At 36.6% G+C, this 22,155-nt stretch overlaps 1 protein-coding gene across 18 annotated transcripts in view; it reads right to left on the minus strand.

Moving 5' to 3' along the window:
- Positions 1 to 22,155, minus strand: part of HMCN1 (hemicentin 1) — an 883,583-nt gene that overhangs the window by 92,240 nt on the left and 769,188 nt on the right. For all 18 annotated transcript variants that reach the window (XM_079903114.1, XM_079903100.1, XM_079903116.1 and 15 more), the window contains 8 exons: positions 20,457 to 20,564; positions 19,880 to 20,017; positions 19,631 to 19,765; positions 16,167 to 16,436; positions 7,596 to 7,786; positions 3,392 to 3,605; positions 2,118 to 2,252; positions 1,524 to 1,714 (listed from right to left, as the gene is read on the minus strand). In XM_079903114.1, the coding sequence (XP_079759240.1) occupies positions 1,524 to 1,714; positions 2,118 to 2,252; positions 3,392 to 3,605; positions 7,596 to 7,786; positions 16,167 to 16,436; positions 19,631 to 19,765; positions 19,880 to 20,017; positions 20,457 to 20,564 (1,382 nt within the window). The remainder of the gene's footprint in view (positions 1 to 1,523; positions 1,715 to 2,117; positions 2,253 to 3,391; positions 3,606 to 7,595; positions 7,787 to 16,166; positions 16,437 to 19,630; positions 19,766 to 19,879; positions 20,018 to 20,456; positions 20,565 to 22,155) is intronic.

Below are 22,155 nucleotides of genomic sequence, written 5' to 3' on the forward strand. Positions count from 1 at the left end.
CAGCGCAAATCACTTTTTATTACCATGATGCTTGTTTCTATGCAATTTTGTTTTTGAGACGGTATTTCAATGGAAATAGAAAAACTTACATATATTTAACCACATAAATAGATTTCTTTTTAAAGAAAAGAAGAGAAAGAAATTCCTAGCTTAATTTTTTTCTGAACAACCTATCATTGCTCTCAGGGGACACTAACTGGCAGGAAACCTAAGCAGAAAATCACATTTTTTACAATCATTTATCCAAAATTATCTTATTAAAGAAAAATGCCAACACTATTCTTATAGATAGCTTAAAAAGCATTAAATAATCAGAACAAATCAACCAATATCTAGTTCTTTCTCATGGGGGTTGTTAAAAAAAAACATTAAGCTTAGCCTCCATTTAGAAAGCTTGAAATGTAGGAAAGAAAGTGAGGAACTAATTATTAATGATGACAAATCACAGAATGTAGTCACAAATTTATACAAATATATTATAGAAAATAAGGACCACATGAGTTTAGATTTGATGACTAGAGACACAGATTTTGCTAAGGTCTTGTGAACAGAAGAATTCTGGTCTTGTTAATAGAAAGAGTAAGTCAGTTAAGAGGAACTGAATTGAAGGAAGTGGAGGAGGGTGGGAGGAGAGAGACAGATGATTTAGGTGTTTAATCAGGGTATCAATGCATTATCCAAATAGAGATTTCTAGTAGGAAACTGTGAATGGAACCTGAAAGAGTTTCAGGGTTGAAGGTACAGGGTTAGGAATCTGAAATTGTATGGTGGAAAAAAATTAGTATTAGTATTAATATTGATATTAGAAGAAGTACCAAGGACTTCAGAAGTAGTAATGTTTGTGTAGAGGAAAAGGGGGGTAAAGCAGTAATGAAGAAGCCTGAGACTCATTCGTGTAGCTAGAGGTAGAAATCATCTCAAAATTGAAGGGACGATCAATAACATCTAAGGTTGAAATAAAGCCAAGGAGAAGAAAAGACTGAGAGTGGCCCATTGGAGCAGGTGATTAGATAGTATATACTAATTAACTAATTCAACAGTAGGTTAACAAATTACCCTCATTTAGTCTAGTTAAGAATTTTTCAGATAAAATATCTCATTCACTTGACCCCCAAATTAGAATAACTGAAAGTACTAATCACTGTCTGAATTACTGAAACTTCTGGACAGCCTCATATAGTTATCGACTTGGTGATGAAATCTAACATTTATTTGTAATTTACAATGTTGTAATTCTTCAATTTCCGCATTCTAAAACAGATTTGAGGAAGTTATCTACTGATGTTGAACAATAGGTCAATGATGGAGAACAAAGCAGCAAAATTATTTTGTTGCTTGTACCTCTTTGAAGGGCTAAAAATCATCAATTTGAACCATTGTTTCAGTTTTTTAAAAGAACCCATTGACTCAGATTTTATGATTAAAATAGGAATGCATGAGAAACTTTTCCCATCCATGGCACCTATAGAGAGGCATTGATTGTGACAGTTAAAGTGCATACTGACAATTCCAGTGTGACTTACTATAGTGCCATAAATGGCCAGGGAGCCGTTTCCAAGTTGCCGAATTCTGTGGCTAATTTCAATATCCATCCCCCTTCTGTTCCACTGGATAGTTGGAGCGGGATCACCTTTCACCTCACAATTCAGGATTGCATTACCACCAAGTGGTTCAATCCAGTTAGAAGGGTAATCACCTTTGAAGACTGGAGGTTCTGGGGAAATAACAAAAGATGAGTATAAGAAAAAGGAAGCTCCAGTAATTTCTTTGTGATTCTGATCTATTTAAAAGATAATTTAGTGAAGAGGGGAAAAGCCACTTTTGAGCCCCATGGATCTTCCAGAATTAATTGCTCATGCTAATCAATGAGATAATTTTGTCCATTTCAATAACCTAAGTGGATGATACCATTTTGTGCCAAATGATCTCTTTACATACTGCTTACCTACTTTTGAGTTGAATGTTCATAATTTTTTTTATGTCATGAATTTGCATATCTGTGAAATAAGACTAAATGGATTAATAAATTGAAGTTATATTGTATTACTATACAATAAGGAGGCAAAACACAAACCATTCATCATAAATAAATTTAAAATAGAAGACTTTTTATCTACCTTTCACATAAACAAATCCAATTGCCTTCACAAAACCAACGCTATTCTCTGCAGTGCACACATAAGTACCCGAATCTTCTTTTGACATCCTTTCAATAACAAGTTCACTGTGTCCATTTACACTGTCAAAGTGGGCTGAAGGAAACAAGGTAGAAAGCAACATAAATGCCTCTCAGTAACCTAGGAAAATAATCAGTACAGCTCAATATTTTGCAGGTTAGATTTACGAATTGGTTAGCAACTGAACCAAAGAGATCTCATTATGACACTGGAGGAGAGAGCCTTTTCCAGGGATTTCTTCCTGAGCTATTTGCTGTGTCTCTAGACACTTGTTTGAAGAATGAAAAAAAAAGAAGGAACAGGAGAAGAGAATGAAAACAAACATCTTTCAAAATTAATTTTCGATTTGAAGTACACCTTTCATCTCAAAAGGGTTGCCTAAAGCTGGCTCACAGTCTCTCTGGGTTTCAAAAAATCTTTCATTCAGAAATATGACACTTTCCATTTCATTTCTCACACCACTTTTCCTCCCAAACAATTTACATCAAAATATAATTCAACTGACCTGGCAGCTCAGAGGGGAAATCATGAAAATGTACGCTAGTTAGGTAATAAATAATAACAACAAGATTAATTTTGTAATAATTTGAACTTCTCCATAGGTGATGATGATATAAATATTTAAAAAGGTATTTACAATACTTGGAATAGAGTATAAGATAAACATGCTAATCCTAAAATAATCAATACTAAATAAGATTTTGATTAGACCAGCCAATATCTGATTATGTTAAGTATGTTTACCTTGCATGTTCTCTCCCATTCAAATTATATTTTAAAGTTTCATACTGCTGAATATTATGTGGAAAATTAAGCTTTAAAAATTGAAATAGCTAAGTTAGTACTACGCCTTCAGAAAAGAGTACTGATTAAGTTTTTTAGAGTTTATTTTTCTTTAGTAAGATATACTATTATTGTTAAGGTGATACAGTTGGTGAATTCTAGTGATTAACATAAATCTTTATAGCAGAGAAAACTCAAGCTTATTACTAATTTTCCAGCAAGGCATTTGTAAATGCAGTACTTCAGAACTCAATTTTGGGATGCAACAATTTCTCTTTACAGACAATATCTTTATGCTGGTCATAAAGTCTAACAAATAGAGACACTTGTCCTCCCAGGGATGAGGGCTCCTGGACTTTAAAAAAAAATGGAGATTGGTTTTGAGTTCTCTATGGGTGTACTATTCACTTCTTAAGAATTAAATTACCAACCTGGGATAATATTGTTATTGAAGGTCCATGTTAACTTGGGCAATGGAATACCAGTTGCTTTACAGTTTAATCGTAGCTGTTCTCCTTTATTTAATGACACATCTCCAGGAAGTTCAGTAAACGTGGGGAGAACATGCACAGTCAGGCTGACGGTGTGTGTGTCTTCACCTGCAGCATTGTTAGCAACGCAGGTATAGGTGCCAGAATCCTCTGGCTTAAAGAAAGAAAAATCATACGGCTTAAAATTACATAATCTTACATTATACTACATACAATACATAAAGTTACATAGCTTGGTTCCCAAAGGAGCACTCTTCTTTAAAGACAGTTTAAATTTCCATCTTGTAGTCTGAACCATCTGGCTAGCTTTTAAATGACATAATTTAAAATGTATAAGAATTTAAACAAAAGCCCATACCTTATAGAACTATAGAATTTATAATAATAAGATCTCAGAAAACTTTAAAGTTTATTAAACATCAACTGCTGTACTGCAATGTACAAATAAAGAGCAAATAGTCCCAAAGGCTGTTAGAATCTTGACAGCATAGTTGGCTCTCTGGGTAATGTGGCACCACAGTCCACCAAAATTATCAAAGGAAATGGCAAGAGTAAGGGCAATAACACCTGCAATTCCAAAACTTCACCTGCTAAATCCAGCTCTTGGCCCTCACTTTATTAGATGTATTGGCTGCATTTGACACAATTCTGGCTTCCTTCTTTTTAAAACCATGTCTTCACTTGGCTTCCAGGATACCCCATTCCCCTAGTTTCCTTCCTACTTCACTGGTTGCTCCTTTTCCATCTCCTTTTGCTGGCTTCCCCTCCACATTAATGTCTTTATGTTGGTACGTGAGAGGCCTCAGACTTAGTTCTCTTTTCTTCTGTATCTGCACTCACCTCTTTGGTGATCTCATCCAGTCTTATGGCTTTAAATATCATCTATCTACTGATGAGTAACACGATGTCCAGCCCAGATCTTTCTTCCAAATTCCAACTACATTGAACTTTTCATTCCAACTCTCTGCTTAGATGTCTAAAAGACATCTCAAACTCATGTCCAAAACTGAACTCCCCATTTCCCCTTCCTGTTCTATCTGCAGCCTTCACACCATCTCAGCTGATGGCTACTTTGTTCTTCCAGTTGTTCATGCCTTTGTTCTTAGACATTTGAGTTATCCTTTATTCTTTTCTTTTTCAGACTCTACTTGCAATCTAGCTAGGAAATCCTAGCTTCAAAGTATGTGCAAAATCCAATCACCTCTCACCCCTTCTCTGCTAATGTTCAGCTTTTTTTTTTTAATTAATTTTTATTGGAGTACGGTTGCTTTACAATTCTGTGTTAGCCTCAACTGCACAACAAAATGAATCAGCCATATGCATACAGATATCCCCTCCCTTTTGGACCTCCCTCCCATTTAGGTTACCACAGTGCACTAGGTGTGTTCCCTGTGCTGTACAGCATGTTCCCATCAGTTGTCCATTTTACACACAGTATCTGGATAAAGAAGATGTGGTACATATATACAATGGAATATTACTCAGCCATAAAAAGGAATGAAATTGGGTCAGAGATGTGGATTGACCTAATGTTCAGCTTTGAGTCCTATAATCTCTCCTCTGCCTCCAGACCATCTTCCCAACTGGTCTCTTCTGTTTCTATCCTTGCCTTCCTACCGTATATTCTCATGGAATAGGAGGAGGAGGAAGAGGGGTGGGGGGAGGGAAGGGGGAGGAGGAGCCAATGCAATGTTGCAAAAACATAAGGCAGACCACATTGTTCCCCTGCTCAAAACCTGTAATGGATTCTGATTTTACTCAGAGTAAAATGCAAAATTGTTATGACCTGCAAGACACTACCTGTATCTGGCTTTCATTTTTCTCTGACTTCTTTCTCTCTCTTTTCATTCTTTTTCTTCTTTGCTTTCACTGGCCTTCTGTTTCTCAAATACATCAGACATGTTCCTACCTTACATTCTCACGTTCTTTGCACCCACCTTAATTTCTTTGCCGCTAAAATGTGGGGGAAGAGCATCCCAGTTTTCTCTGCCTGGGATGCTCCTCTTCCAGATATTTGCTTAGCTAACTCACTTCCTTCAAATTTTGCTCAAAATGTCTCCTTCCCAAAGGACATTTACTCTGACTATGCTATTTAAAAATGTAACCTGGGGCTTCCCTGGCGGCGCAGTGGTTGAGAGTCTGCCTGCCGATGCAGGGGACACGGGTTCGATCCCACATGCCGCGGAGCGGCTCAGCCCGTGAGCCATGGCCGCTGAGCCTGCGCGGCTCCGCAACGGGAGAGGCCACAACAGTGAGAGGCCCGCGTACCGCAAAAAAAAAAAAAAAAAAAAAAAAAAAAAGTAACCTGTACTCCTCCAACTTCTGATCCCCTTTACCCTGCTCTTCTTTTATTTTTCATACCAGTTGTTTTCTTTTGGCAACTGGTATGAAACAATACATTGTTTATTTTTATTTGTTATTGTCCATCTCCCTCCTCTAGAAATAAACTCCAAGAGGGCAAGGATCTTTGATTCCTTTGTTCCCTGATGTATTTATTCCCAGTGCCTAAATCAGTGTTGATCACACTGATAAATAAATATTTGTTGAATTAATGACTGAATGCTTCTGACTGCGTTAAGGTCCATATTACAGACTTTTTCTTCTTTTCAAAAAGTTTAAGAATATATATTTTTGCACTGAAGCATCAAAAAACTGATTGGAAATGCAGCATAAAAACTGTAATTACTCATTATAGATATAATCTAAATTTGGTTGGTTGTATACTCATTTTTTTAAAGGCAAACAGGAATAAATCATATTCCATGTAAAGGTCTCCCTACTCTGACACCACTTAGCTATTCTTAAAATTCCCAGGTTATAACAACTTAAGTTTAAAATCAAGGATTTTATGGAAGTAAAGCTTTTGAAAATCTGGTTTGCACATATTATTCACAAATAGACTTATCATTTGTGTCCTTCATCCAGTTTTTATAAGCTACCTTATTGTTGATATATTTCTTAATGTATCTGAGTCACTGTCTCACTAAAAGTCTAAACTTTTCTTACTTAATTTCTTCAGGTCTAAGAGTGATTAAGGGGCCTAATTCAACATTCTTGAACCTGGGAGTAATCCCTACTGGAGATATTTACCAGCTTAAGCAAACAAACAAGTACACAAATTTATCTTTATTTTATCAATTCTAAAATTCATACTTTTAACTTTTAATATCTCTGAATTTGGGATACAACTTAAAAATTGATGATCTTCTCTAGTTTACTTGACTATATATTTTTGTCTTAGTGGCACATAAAATATTGGTGCATCTTAGAATTGAAGGAAACTTAGATTTGAAAAAATACACTTTCTACTAGCACATGAGACAGAGCTAACCTATCACTAGAGCTATTTATCTGGTAATTCCAGGAGTCTGGCTAAAGGCTGAAATTATACTGTGAAGTGAATGTGATCAATTTATCATTTTAATTTGTTCAAATTTAATTCTATGAAGACTTTGTAATGAAATTTAGGCACTTTGAAGGGTAATGAAAAGGAATAAGATAGGAATAAAGCTCTGAAAGTGATTCACATTTTAATCATGTTTAATATTTAGTACCAAGTGTTGATACTCTCAAACCACATGATAATTTTTTAAAAAGTCATGTGGTATGCATAGATACAGATTCCTCTTCAAGTGGGCTCACACTGAAAAACTGAGATGCTTCCCATAGCTACAATTTTGCAGACTGGCGACGTACCACCCAAGAATATTCAAAAACCCCAGCTTGCACTGATCCCTAAGACTAAGAGTTATTTAAAAACCTGAAAAGAGCAAAAAGCCTCCTTTTTGTATTTGCTTAATAATACATCAGACATTCTTACATCTCTACTCTTCTAACCATCCTCATGCATCGTTACAAACATGGAATATAACAGAGGCTTAGAATTTTTCCTGATAAACACAGATTTCCACAAAAATAAAATAATTTTAGAAGGAGGCCACTTATGAGTTCTCACGATCTGCTAAATACTATTCTCGGGGACATAAAATGAAATATGTGTAAAATTAATTCTTTGACCTGAATTTATAAGAGTACTTTCCTTCCTTTCATTATTAAAAAATACATTTCCGAGCTAAGTCACTAAATGTAAAAAGGTGAATTAATAATCTGGCTTAATGTATCTATTCGTGTCTATTAAACTTACCACAACATTTTCCAGAATGAGCTCCCCATAGGGTTCGACAGTGTGTTTTCCTAACAAGTTAGCCAAAAGAACATTGTCTTTTTTCCAGTTAATCGCTGGTGTGGGGATTCCATCAGCCACGCATGGAAGAACGGCTTGTGAATTCTCATTGACGGTGTAATGTACTTCTGTACTTTGAATTCTAGGTGGTACTATGAAGAGTTTAAAAATGATAGGTATTCAGGATGTTGAATTCAATAATATCTTTATTCACACTGAAAATTAACACACAATAGACTTTCTTGAGGGTAACTTGCTAGAAATACTAACAAAATTTATCAAGCCGTTTACTTGTTTCTTACTATGAAAGCAATCCATATTTTTGATGCTAGCAAGAATTCTAATGCATCTGTACTTGTTGAATATCAATTTCTGAAAAAATGACAGAACTGGTGAGAAATATTTAGATTTTATTTGACTTCCTGACTTTTCCTTACTTGAGTTTCTTTTGCTTATTGCAGTGAGGTAAAATAAACAAGAGCAACTAAAACCAAAAATGCTTCTATAGTTGTATAATTGCTAGATTTGTATCACAGAGATATTGTGAGGATAGACTAATAAAAGTCCCTCGTTAAAAACACTGCAAAATACTCACCCCATATTAAATATCACATAGTGCTAAAGAAAAAACTACTTATTGCAATATTTCACATGTGTTACAACAAATGCAAGTAAAACCAGAAAAGACATTTAATTCAGTTTTTATACCGTCACAGAAATTTTTACAGTGATTTCGTAATTCTGTGCAAATACTGCCTTTGCCTCACATTTTTTTGAAATAGAATTTAGGCAATATAGAAAGGACAATTGACTATTTCAGGGTACTAACAAATACTTTAGTGAACTTGGAACGAAGATATTCACTTCTAAAAGAAAGGCATAAAAAATATTAAGAATACTTGGCTCAAAAAGTAAAAATAGAGATTGGTTCAAGACGGCAAAGTAGAAGGACGTGTGCTCACTCCCTCTTGCAAGAGCACTGGAATCACAACTAATTGCTGAACAATCACTGACAGGAAGACATGGGAACTCACCAGAAAAGATACCCCACATGCAAAGACAAAGGAGAAGCTGAAATGAGATGGCAGGCAGGGCGCTATCACAATAAAATCAAATTCCATAACCGCTGGGTGGGTGACTCACAAACTGGAGAACAACTATACCACAGAAGTCCACCGCTGGAGTGAAGGTTCTGAGTCCCATGTCAGGCTTACCAACCTGGGGGTCCGGCAACGGGAGGAGGAATTCCTAGAGAATCAGACTTTGAAGGCTAGAGGAATTTGATTGCAGGACTTTGACAGGACTGGGGGAAACAGAGACTCCACTCTTGGAGGGCACACACAAAGTAGTGTGTGCACCGGGACCCAGGGGAAGGAGCAGTGGCCCCATAGTAGACTGAACCAGACCTACCTGCTAGTGGTGGAGGGTCTCCTGTAGAGGTGGGGGGCAGCTGTGGCTCACCAAGGGACAAGGACACTGGCAGCAGAAGTTGTGGGAAGTATTCCTTGGCGTGAGCCCTCCCAGAGTCTGCCATAAGCCCCACCAAAGAGCCTGGATAGGCTCCAGTGTTGGGTCGTCTCAGACCAAACAACCAACAGGGAGGGAACCCCACCCATCAGCAGACAAGCAGATTAAAGATTCATTGAGCTCTATCAACCACCAGTCCCTCCCATCAGGAAACTTCCACAAGCCTCTTAGATAGCCTCATCCACAAGACGGCAGACATCAGAAGCCAGAAGAATTACAATCCTGCAGCCTGTGGGACAAAAACCACATTCACAGAAAGACAGACAGATGAAAAGGCAGAGGGCTATGTACCAGATGAAGGAACAAGATAAAACCGTAGAAAAACAACTAACTGAAATGGAGACAGGCAATCTTCCAGAAAAAGAATTCAGAATAATGATAGTGAAGATGATCCAGGACCTTGGAAAAAGAATGGAGGCAAAGATTGAGAAGATGCAAGAAATGTTTAACAAAGACCGAGAAAAATTAAAGAACAAACAAACACAGATGAACAATACAATAACTGAAATGAAAACTATACTAGAAGGAATCAATAGCAGAATAACTGAGGCAGAAGAACGGATAAGTGACCTGGAAGACAGAATGGTGGAATTCACTGCTGCTGAACACAGTAAAGAAAAAAGAACGAAAACAATTGAAGACAGCCTAAGAGACCTCTGGGACAACATTAAACGCAACAACATTCGCATTATAGGGGTCCCAAAAGGCGAAGAGAAAGAGAAAGGACCCGAGAAAATATTTCAAGAGATTATAGTTGAAAATTTCCCCAACATGGGAAAGGAAACCGCCACCCAAGTCCAGGAAGCGCAGAGAGTGCCACACAGGATAAACCCAAGGAGAAATACGCTGAGACACATAGTAATCAAATTGGCAAAAATTAAAGACAAAGAAAAATTATTGAAAGCAGCAAGGGAAAAATGACAAATAACATGCAAGGAAACTCCCATAAAGTTAACAGCTGATTTCTCAGCAGAAACTCTACAAGCCAGAAGGGGCTGGCATGATACACTTAAAGTGATGAAAGGGAAGAACCAGAACCAAGATTACTCTACCTGGCAAGGATCTCATTCAGATTCGATGGAGAAATCAAAAGCTTTACAGACAAGCAAGAACTAAGAGAATTCAGCACCACCAAACCAGCTCTACAATAAATGCTAAAGGAACCTCTCTAAGTGGGAAACACAAGAGAAGAAAAGGACCTACAAAAACAAACCCAAAACAATTAAAAAAATGGCAATAGGAACATACATATCAATAATTTCCTTAAAAGTGAATGGATTAAGTGCTCCAACCAAAAGACCCAGGCTTGCTGAATGGATACAAAAACAAGACCCATATATATGCTGTCTACAAGAGACGCACTTCAGACCTAGGGACACATACAGACTGAAAGTGAGGGGATGGAAAAAGATATTCCATGCAAATGGAAATCAAAAGAAAGCTGGAGTAGCAATACTCATATCAGATAAAATAGACTTTAAAATAAAGAATGTTACAAGAGACAAGGAAGGACACTACGTAATGATCAAGGGATCAATCCAAGAAGAAGATATAACAATTATAAATATATATGCACCCAACATAGGAGCACCTCAATACATAAGGCAAATGCAAACAGCTCTAAAAAAGGATATCAACAGTAACACAATAACAGTGGGGGACTTTTTATACTTTTTTACACTTTTTACATTTACACCAATGGACAGATCATCTGAACAGATAATTAATAAGGAAACACAAGCTTTAAATGACACAATAGACCAGATAGATTTAATTGATATTCATAGGACTTTCCATCCAAAAACAGTAGATTACACTTTCTTCTCAAGTGCGCATAGAATATTCTCCAGGATAGATCACATCTTGGGTCACAAATAAAGCCTCAGTAAATTTAAGAATATTGAAATCATATCAAGCATCTTTTCTGACCACAACACTATGAGATTTGAAATCAATTACAGGGAAAAAAAATGTAAAAAACAGAAACACATGGAGGCTAAACAATACGTTACTAAATAACCAAGAGATCACTGAAGAAATCAAAGAGGAAATCAAAAAATGCCTACAGACAAATGACAGTGAAAACATGACAATCCAAAACCTATGAGATGCAGCAAAAGCAGTTCTAAGAGGGAAGTTTATAGCTATACAAGCCTACCTCAAGAAACAAGAAACATCTCAAATAAACAATGTAACCTTACACCTAAAGGACCTAGAGAAAGAAGAAAAAACAAAACCCAAAGTTAGCAGAAGGAAAGAGATCATAAAGATCAGATCAGAAATAAATGAAATAGAAGCAAAGAAAACAATAGCAAAGATCAATAAAACTAAAAGCTGGTTCTTTGAGAAGATAAACAAAATTGATAAACCATTACCCAGACTCATCAAGAAAAAGAGGGAGAGGACTCAAATCAATAAAATTAGAAATGAAAAAGGAGAAGTTACAACAGACACCGCAGAAATACAAAGCATACTAAGAGACTACTACAAGCAACTCTATGCCAATAAAATGGACAACCTGGAAGAAATGGACAAATTCTTAGAAAGGTATAACGTCCAAGACTGAACCAGGAAGAAATAGAAAATATGACCAGACCAACCACAAGTAATGAAATTGAAACTGTGATTAAAATTCTTCCAAGAAACAAAAGTCCAGGATCGGATGGCTTCACAGGTGAATTCTATCAAACATTTAGAGAAGAGCTAACACCCATCCTTCCCAAACTGTTCCAAAAAATTGCAGAGGAAGGAACACTCCCAAACTCATTCTGTGAGGCCGCCATCACCCTGATACCAAAACCAAACAAAGACACTACAAAATAGAAAATTACAGACCAATATCACTGATGAATATACATGCAAAAATCCTCAACAAAATACTAGCAAACAGAATGCAACAACACATTAAAAGGATCATACACCATGATTAAGTCAGATTATCCGAGAGATGCAGTGATTCTTCAATATATGCAAATCAATCAATGCGATACACAATATTAACAAATTGAAGAATAAAAACCATATGATCATCTCAATAGATGCAGAAAAAGCTTTTGACAAAATTCAACACCGATTTATGATAAAAACTCTCCAGAAAGTGGGCATAGAGGGAACCTACTTCAACATAATAAAGGCCATATACAACAAACCCAGAGCAAACATCATTCTCAATGGTGAAAAACTGAAAGCATTGCATCTAAGATCAGGAATAAGACAAGGATGTCCACTCTCACCACTATTATTCAATACAGTTTTGGACAGCTATGGCAATCAGAGAAGAAAAAGAAATAAAAGGAATACAAGCTGTAAAAGAAGAAGCAAAATTGTCACTGTTTGCAGATGACATGATACTATATATAGAGAATCCTAAAGGTGCCACCAGAAAACTACTAGAGCTAATCAATGAATTCGGTAAAGTTGCACGATACAAAACTAATGCACAGAAATCTCTTGCATTCTTATACACTAATGATGAAAAATCTGAAAGAGATATTAAGGTAACACTCCTATTTACCACTGCAACCAAAAGAATAAAATACCTAGGAAGAAACCTACCTAGGGAGACAAAAGACCTGTATGCAGAAAACTATAAGACACTGATGAAAGAAATTAAAGATGATACCAACAGATGGAGAGATATACCATGTTCTTGGATTGGAAGAATCAATATTGTGAAAATGAATGTATTACCAAAAGCAAACTACAGATTCAATGCAATCCCTATCAAATTACCAATGGCATTTTTTACAGAAGTAGAACAAAAAAATCTTTAAATTTGTATGGAGACAGAAAAGACTGCAAATAGCCAAAGCAGATTTGAGGGAAAAAAACGGAGCCGGAGGAATCAGACTCCCTGACTTCAGACTATACTACAAAGCTACAGTAATCTAGACAGTATGGTACTGGCACAAAAACAGAAATATAGATCAATGGAACAGGATAGAAAGCCCAGAAATAAACCCACGCACCTATGGTCAACTAACCTATCACAAAGGAGGCAAGGATACACAATGGAGAAGAGACAGTCCCTTCAATAAGTGGTGCTGGGAAAACTGGACAGCTAATATAAAAGAATGAAATTAGAACACTCCCTAACACCATACACAAAAATAAACTCAAAATGGATTAGAGACCTAAATGTAACACCGGACACTATAAAACTCTTTGAGGAAAACACAGGAAGAACACTCTTTGACATAAATCACAGCAAGATATTTTTTGATCCAACTCCTAGAGTAATGGAAATAAAAACAAAAATAAACAAATGGGACCCAATGAAACTTCAAAGCTTTTGCACAGCAAAGGAAACCATAAACAAGATGAAACGACAACCCTCAGTAGGGGACAAAAATATTTGTAAATGAATCATCGGACAAAGGATTAATCTCCAAAATATATAAACAGCTCATGCAGCTCAATATTAAAAATACAAACAACCCAAAACAAAAATGGGCAGAAGACCTAAATAGACATTTCTCCAAAGAAGACATACAAATGGCCAAGAAGCCCATGAAAAGCTGCTCAACATCACTAATTATTAGAGAAATGCAAATCAAAACTACAGTGAGGCACCCCCTCACACAAGTTAGAATGGGCATCATCAAAAAATCTACAAACAACGAATGCTGGAGAGGGTGTGGAGAAAAGGGAACCCTCTTGCACTGTTGGTGGGAATGTAAATTCATACAGCCACTATGGAGAACAGTATGGAGGTTCCTTAAAGAACTAAAAGTAGAATTACCGCATGACCCAGCAATCCCACTACTGGGCATATACCCAGAGAAAACCATAATTCAAAAAGACACATGCACCCCAATGTTCACTTCAGCACTATTTACAATAGCCAGGTCATAGAAGCAACCTAAATGCCCATCGACAGACGAATGGATAAACAAGATGTGGTATATATATACAATGGGATATTACTCAGCCATAAAAAGGAACAAAATTGGGTCATTTGTAGAGACGTGGATGCATCTAGAGACTGTCATACAGAGTGAAGGAAGTCAGAAAGAGAAAAACAAATATCGTATGTTAACACATATATGTGGAACCTAGAAAATGGAACAGATGAACCAGTTTGCAGAGCAGAAACTGAGACACAGAAGTAGAGAAAAAAATCGTATGGACATCAAGGGAGGAAACCTGCAGGGTGGTGGTGGTGGTGGTGTGATGAATTGGGCGATTGGGATTGACATGTATACACTGATGTGTATAAAATGGATGGCTAATAAGAAAAAAACAAAAAAGTAAAAATACACTTCCCACAAAAGAATAAATTTTGGAATTATTCAAATACATTGCTGAGAAATGGATCAATCTTAATGATATTTTTTAGAACAATTGGTTTCAGCAAAAATTATTTTTTTATCATGAGTAAATATACAAAGATTATGTGAATGATTATATGCATAAACAATAGATAATACAGAAAATCAAAAATCTATTTTGCTGAATGGTATGTCACAAATATTCATTTTTCATTAATGTATGCTATATTTTTATTATCTCCTTTATTCTGGTTTCCTTGGAGTTTATACTTCAACTCTTCTAATGGTTACAAAGTTGCAGCATTAGTACATTTACTTAAATTCATTCTTTTTCAAAATGAAAATTTTAAGGCTGTGACTTTATATTTGATTATAGTTTGGCCACACACCATACATTTTGATATGTGGTGTCCTTATTTTTATTATTTTCTAAATAATCTGAAAATAAAACCATATTCTTTGACCTACTTGTTGACTAGAATGGTCTTTTTTAATATGGCTGGGGTTGGGGTTTTGGCATTAAAAGTTCATTACACATTTCTAGCTTTATTGCATTGTGGGCAGGAATTGTGGCCTATACTTTTAAATTATTATTAACAATTTCTTTGTTGTTTAGTGTATGGTCAATTTTGGTAAATTTTCTACGAACACTTGAAAGAAGGAATATTATTTACTTGAAACTAAAGGACTAATGTGTATTAATTAGTTCAATTATATTAACTGAGAGCAGGTATAAAACTGTAGAAAATTCAAATACACCTGAAAGATAAAAACCAGCTTTCACACATCTTTTAAAAAGGGTAAAAGTAGAAACTCATCATTAAAACAAGAGTTACCTCTGAAAATAGTAGTTGGAAATAGTTTAATTTACTTATTGTTTCTTACCACTGATATTAATAGGTATTCTACCTTTAGTCTTAAAAGTATACAATTAAAGAAATAACAAAATAACAACTAAAATATTTCAATGCTGATCTTTAGGTATTTTGTTAGTTGTCTGAATGCAAAGGAAAAAATGGTATTTTTTCTATTATTCAAATATACCTGTAAATATTTTGCTACATACTTGAAAATAATGAATCAAATAGATCTCCAATTCTCATTAGATTCACATTACATTTATAATGTAGGTCACATGGTGATTAGTTTTGAGCCAAGATGACTTGCAACTTGAAAAGTAAAGCATAAGAATAACAAAACAAATGGACTCCTCATAAGCCCAATTAAAGATCCCAGGGCTTCCCTGGTGGCGCAGTGGTTGGGAGTCCGCCTGCCAATGCAGGGGACACGGGTTCGTGCCCCGGTCCGGGAAGATCCCACATGCCGTGGAGCAGCTGGGCCCGTGAGCCATGGCCGCTGAGCCTGCGCGTCCGGAGTCTGTGCTCCGCAACGGGCGAGGCCACAACAGTGAGAGGCCCGCGTACCGCAAAAAAAAAAAAAAAAAAAAAAGATCCCAATAATCACATTATGAGGGGACTGGCAACACATTAATTATCCTGGCTTTATTAATAAAATCTCTCTTTGTCACACACATATGTGCACACACGAATAAACATAGCCTACCAAAAACATATTTGAAGGGCAAGGGTACCTACATACCACATGAACACACACACTCCGCTCTTCATTACTGTTTTACATTGTTTTGATTTTCATCGTATTTCTTTTCCTGGTGTTTTTTTTCTTTGCCATGGTCATGTAGCACACTAAAAATGATTTATGCTAAACAACCTACCATGGACAGTGAGCTTGGTGCTCGTGCTGCTTGATCCTGCCACATTAGCTGCTGTGCACGTGTACTGGCCAGCATCACCAGGCTGAGCAAATGCTATTTGCAGAGCTCCAGAGCTGAGGATGTGCTGGCGGATTGATTCCATAATTACATGCCCATCTTTATGCCACGTAATGTCAGGTGGTGGGAGGCCATCTGCCTCACAGGGTAGCATGATGGGCTTATCCACAGCAATGATATATTCCTTAGGATGGGGGCTAATGACTGGAGGAACTAAAAGATACAAGGTTTGAATGTTACCTTAAAAGCAGGAATGTACCATTTACACACTACAGTATTACTCTAGCAAAGTGAAGTCACATTGACAAGAAACAAAGCCCTGACTTTACCACATCATCACCAAAGGATGGCTATAGCTTGTTTGCGTTGGAAAAGAAAATTCATTGACCCCATTGTAGAAAATTATTCTCTATCTAGTTAACAAATATAAATGATAATCAATTTTAAATAAGGATATAAACATGTACTCATGAGGGATTTCATGTCCAGAAAACTTAGACTGTGTTGACAGAGGTATTTTCTTTAACATACATGTATTGTGATTCATCAGCTACTTAAAACTTCCAAAATAGACCCCTTCAAGGTTTGGAAATTGTTCACCTGCTCAAAGATCCTTTTATTCATGCGTTTCTTACAGTGCTTATGATCTCATATACAGTGGCCATACTTAACAAGGTATTTTGTTAATGAATAAAGGAATAAAGAAGTAGAATATGGAAAAGAATTACAATTAACCCATGAACAACGCAGGGGTTAGGGATGATGACCCTGTGTGCTACTGAAAATCTGAATATAACTTATAGTTGGCCCTCTGTATCCTTGTCTCCTCTGTATCTGTGGTTTTTGCATCTGCAGATTCAACCAACCTTGGATTGTACAGTAATGTAGTATTTACTACTGAAAAAAAATCCATGTATAAGTGGACCTGCACGGTTCAAACCATGTTGGTCAAGGGTTGATGGTATAGAGATAGAACTCTTTGCACTTCTTCAGAAAATGGTGGAAGGGCTTATGATTAGAATTTCTCTTCCTAGTGTCTACAACAGATTCCTAGTGTTTACAATAGATTACACTAAGGATATTCTACTGAGCTTTTCTTACCCTTTCCTGCCTTGGGGCTATTGCACATGCTGCCCTCTCTTCCTTGGACACTCTGCTACTTTTACATGGCTCATCCTAGCTCATCATTCAGGTCTCAGCTCCAGTGGTACCCACCTCAGCTCCAATAGTATCCCCTCCCACACCAAGCAGTTGTTAAAGCTTACTTTAACCACTGGTGTAAAGTGGTCCCCACATTTTCCCATTTTGGAATATTGAAATGCTGTTAATTGTTCAAAGTGTTTCTTTTTCTTTTTGGAAAAAAAGTGTTTCTTTTTTTCATATCAATAGTTTTAATCAATTAGTGAAGGGAAAAACCCTCACTAATTCTTTTCTATGACCCTCAGTGTTGCCAAAACCAATGAATATTTCTTGGTCATCATCCTAACTGACCTTTCGCTTGCATTAAAAAAGCTGTCTACTCCCTTCTTGAAACACTGTCCTCTCCTAGCCTCCATCTAGTTTTCCTGTGTCATCTCTTCCCTCTCCTTTGTATTCTTTTCCAGTGTTCTCTCTTTTCTCAGACCTCTTAACAATGCAGAGTCCTGGGGCTTTGTCCTTAAGATATTTTTGGTCCAAATTCTCATCCAGTCTTATAGACTGAAATACCCTGACTACTTCCAAATTTATATCTTAGACTATACTTCTCCCTTGAGTTCTGAATTCATAAATATTCAACACTTTTTGACATCTCTGCTAGGATTTCTAATAATTTCCCACATCTAACATGATTAAACAGAAGTCACGCTTTCCTTCCTCCCAAACCAGTTCCTCCCCTTGCATCCCTCACAGCACTATCTCCCATCTCTAGCTCAGGCCCAAAGCCCAGGAAACATCGTTAACTCTTCTCTTTTCCTAACCTCCCAATCTGATTAATCAGCAATCCTGGCAATTACATCTCCAAAGAGTTCTTGAATCCACCACTTCTTGTTCATTTTCCCCTGCAACTCACACACCCACTCACACTCCCAGCCAGACCGTATCACATGATGCCTAGAGCACTTTACTAGCTCTTCCAGCTCTAGTCTTGTGCTTTCTCGAAATCATTATCTATATACCAGCAAAAGAGGTCTTCCTAAAACCAAACAAGAGTCTTGGTTAAATCATTAAAAGGCTTCAACATTGCACACAGAAGGAAATCTTACCCCTCCTCTGGTCCTTTGGGCACTCTGTGCACTGGTCCCACTTTCTCTTCTGACCTCCTTCACATTTTACCAGCTTTCCCAGGTTCATTACTGTCAGCCACACTGGCACGCTCCTTTTCTTACCCTTTCCTGCCTTGGGGCCATTGCACGTGCTGCCCGCTCTTCCTTGGACACTCTGCTACCTTTACATGGCTTATCCTAGCTCATCATTCAGGTCTCAGCTCCAATGGTACCCCATCAGTAGGTTAAAGCCTACTTTAACCACTAGTGTAAAGTGGTCCCCACATTTTCCCACTAGTCTCCATCTCAGCCTTTTGTTTTCCCTCTGCATAGCATATGTCAGAATTTATCATAATTTCATTTATTTGGTAGTTTCATTTTTTTCCTTCTCCACACTATAAGGAAAGGATCATATCTATAATGGTCAATGTATTTCTACTTATTATCCCAATAAACACTTGTTAAAGAAGTGTTGAAAAATACAAATAAATTAGATTTACAATCTGCAGGTAAGTGAGCTTTACTACAGTTATTAATTCACCACAAGAAAATCACACTACAAGGAAATTCAAATCAGCCATGCAAACTGAGCAGCTCGGAACCCATCTCTAGGTCACGTCTTGATCCACAAAAACAATGCATGTAAGATATGAATATTACATCAAGAAAATATAAGTTAAATGTGAAAAAAACCCCACTGTCTTCAGAATATTTTTTTCCATCAAGCTGGTTTAATTGCAATTATGATTTATTTTTTTGTTTCATGACTCTTATTGGTGATTCTTTAAAATTTTAAAAATTTATGATGTTTTTTAAGTGGATATTACAATCCAGTATTTTGTAATGTATACAAAGTAGTATTATAGAGAGAATAGTTTTAAAAATCACCTTAAATATGTGCTACAATGAAAGTACCAAATAGAGGTTCACAGAAATTCAAAATATCATGAGATGCCTCAGTTTTCTTATACAAATAATGCCCCCAAACAACCAAGCACTAAATTTTTTCCTTCATGAGGTTAACAGAAAAACATATAGGATAATATAAACTAAGAATGTTAATTAAGAACTATGGTGGCATCATTACTTTAGATATATGAATTTTGATATACACTATTATAAGCATCTTTGCAATGAAGACATAGAGATTCATTATTTAGGTACCTTGGACATTTAACTTGATTTTGCCCAAGGCTGTACCAGCTGGATTCTGAGCCACACACATGTAAGTACCAGCATCCTCTCTGACAGCTCTGGAGATCTGCAAGCCACCACGAGGAAGAACTGCATGGCTTCTACCTATATCATAGTTACAAAAGCAGAGTGAGAAGAATTTTTATTTTCATTAAAAAATCATACCCACTTCTGAATTATAAAACTGAATTGCCATTATTTTCTTGATTGAAACGGTACCTGAAGTGATGACATTGATACCTTCCTTTTGCCAAGTGATGAAAGGACTGGGAGTCCCTGTTGCTTCACATGGTAATAAAATGGGATTGTTTAGAATGACGGCTAGTTCACTTGGCTGAGGCCGAATGACTGGAGGCTCTGTAAGAACCAATCAGCAGAAATAAGCAAAGGCTCTAGTTAGTAGCATAAATGTCTATAGTAGCCATGAGGTTACACATGACTGAATTCAAAATTCCAAAATATTAGTGATTTCATTGTCCCAGGGAAAAGCAAATAGAGGTCATATCACATTTTTTGAGTCTTGTTACTATAGCCAGTTTCCATTAGAAGAACTCCATAGAAAAGACTAAAATCAGAAACAGATCATAAAAATTCAAGAAGACAAATAATTTAGGGGTTGTTTTGTGTGGTTTGTCATCTGTATGTTTTCTTTAGTCTATTGAAGAACATCTATCAGGCTTCATATTCCCCAAATATTACTGTGGTTTATGACTCTAGATGGTACCACCTGTCAAGAATAAACATGACTTAGAAAAGTACAACAGCAAAATTTTAATGCATAAATAACCTTTCATACCTTGGACATAAAGGCTCACATGTCGATGTGCAGAGCCAGCTGCATTCCTGGCAACACAAGTATATCTTCCAGCATGGCTTAATTGAGTGGCAAATATTTCAATTGCTCCTAAAAAGGAAAAATTTTTCAAGCACAGTGCATCTCTGTTTTTCTGGTTTGATAAACCATGTCTCTTTGATTTTGTGTGAGTCTGCCCCCTAGCATAGTGCATGGCTTGTACTCATACTTGTACCCCCTGTGCTTACCTACAACAGTATTTTTTAAAAAATCACTATTAACAGCTTTATTTAGGCAAAACTTACAGACCATAAAATTCACTGACTTAAATGTACAATACAATGATTTTTAGTATATTTACAGAGTTGTGCAATTATAATTTAATTTTAGAAAATTTCCATTATGCCCAAAGAAATCTCACTCCACTTATAGTCCTGCCTCACTCTCAACCCCAAGTGTAAGCAATCAGTAATCTAATTTCTATATATATTGGCCTTTTCTGGAAATTTCATATAGATGGGATCATACAGAAGGCTTTTGTGTCTGACTTCTACTGTGAGCACAGTTTTTGAGTTTCATCTGCTGCAGCAGGTGTCAATATTTTTGTTCCATTTTATTGCTAAATAGAATTCCATCCTGTGAATTATCCACATTTTGTTTATCCATTCACCAGTTGATGGACATTTACATTGTTTCTATGATTTTGGCTATTGTGAATGATGCTGTATGAACATTTGCATATACGTCTTTGGGTGGACATATGCTTTCATTTCTCTAGGTAGGGACCTATGAATGGAGTTGCTGGGTCATATGGTAACTGTTTAACATTTTGAGAAAAGTTCTAAACTGTTTTCTTAGCACAGTACTTTGTGCTGAAGAGTAGTTAATTTTTTTTTTTTTTTTTTTTGCGGTATGTGGGCCTCTTACTGTTGTGGCCTCTCCCGTTGCGGAGCACAGGCTCCGGACGCGCAGGCTCAACGGCCATGGCTCACGGGCCCAGCCGCTCCACGGCATGTGGGATCTTCCAGGACCGGGTCACGAACCCGTGTCCCCTGCATCGGCAGGCGGACTCTCAACCACTGCGCCACCAGGGAAGCCCAAGAGTAGTTAATTTATATTTTATGATTTTACTTGCTACCCGTTTATGCAGATTTCTGAGATAGCCAAAATACTATGCTTTGAAAGCCAAGTTCTATCCTGAGAACAAATCTTTCATTATTTCCCTTCTACTGAAGAAATAAACAAATTCTCTTTGAATAATATGCCCACACTCATAAACCCTCAGGATGTTAGTTGCTACTTTAATCTCCAGTGTACCTCCCCAATGCAGGATGAATTTCCAGAAACACAAATGTGAATCACTTATACTTCCATTTAGGTGAATTTTTTTCTCTTTAATATTATAAAATTTTCAATACTTAAATTCTATAAATGATGGTTACTACCACCCTCAAAAATTATCCATATCATAGCACTTAACACCCAGCCCTACTTGCTAGATTATTGAAACCTTAAAAGCAAGAACCTTGTCTTAGTTTTATATCCTCAGAAACTCAGTGGAGTATTTAGCCTATTTTAGGTACTAAATGTTTGTTGAATGAATGGACATTCTATTTGGCCAATAAAAGAAGTGTGGTTCACTCAAAGGCAACCAGTAAATTTGTTAAGCCTTAGGTTTAGTAAATATGCACATAAAATCCCA

Source organism: Stenella coeruleoalba, assembly GCF_951394435.1.
Source record: "Stenella coeruleoalba genome assembly, chromosome: 1".
Taxonomy (NCBI): domain Eukaryota; kingdom Metazoa; phylum Chordata; class Mammalia; order Artiodactyla; family Delphinidae; genus Stenella; species Stenella coeruleoalba.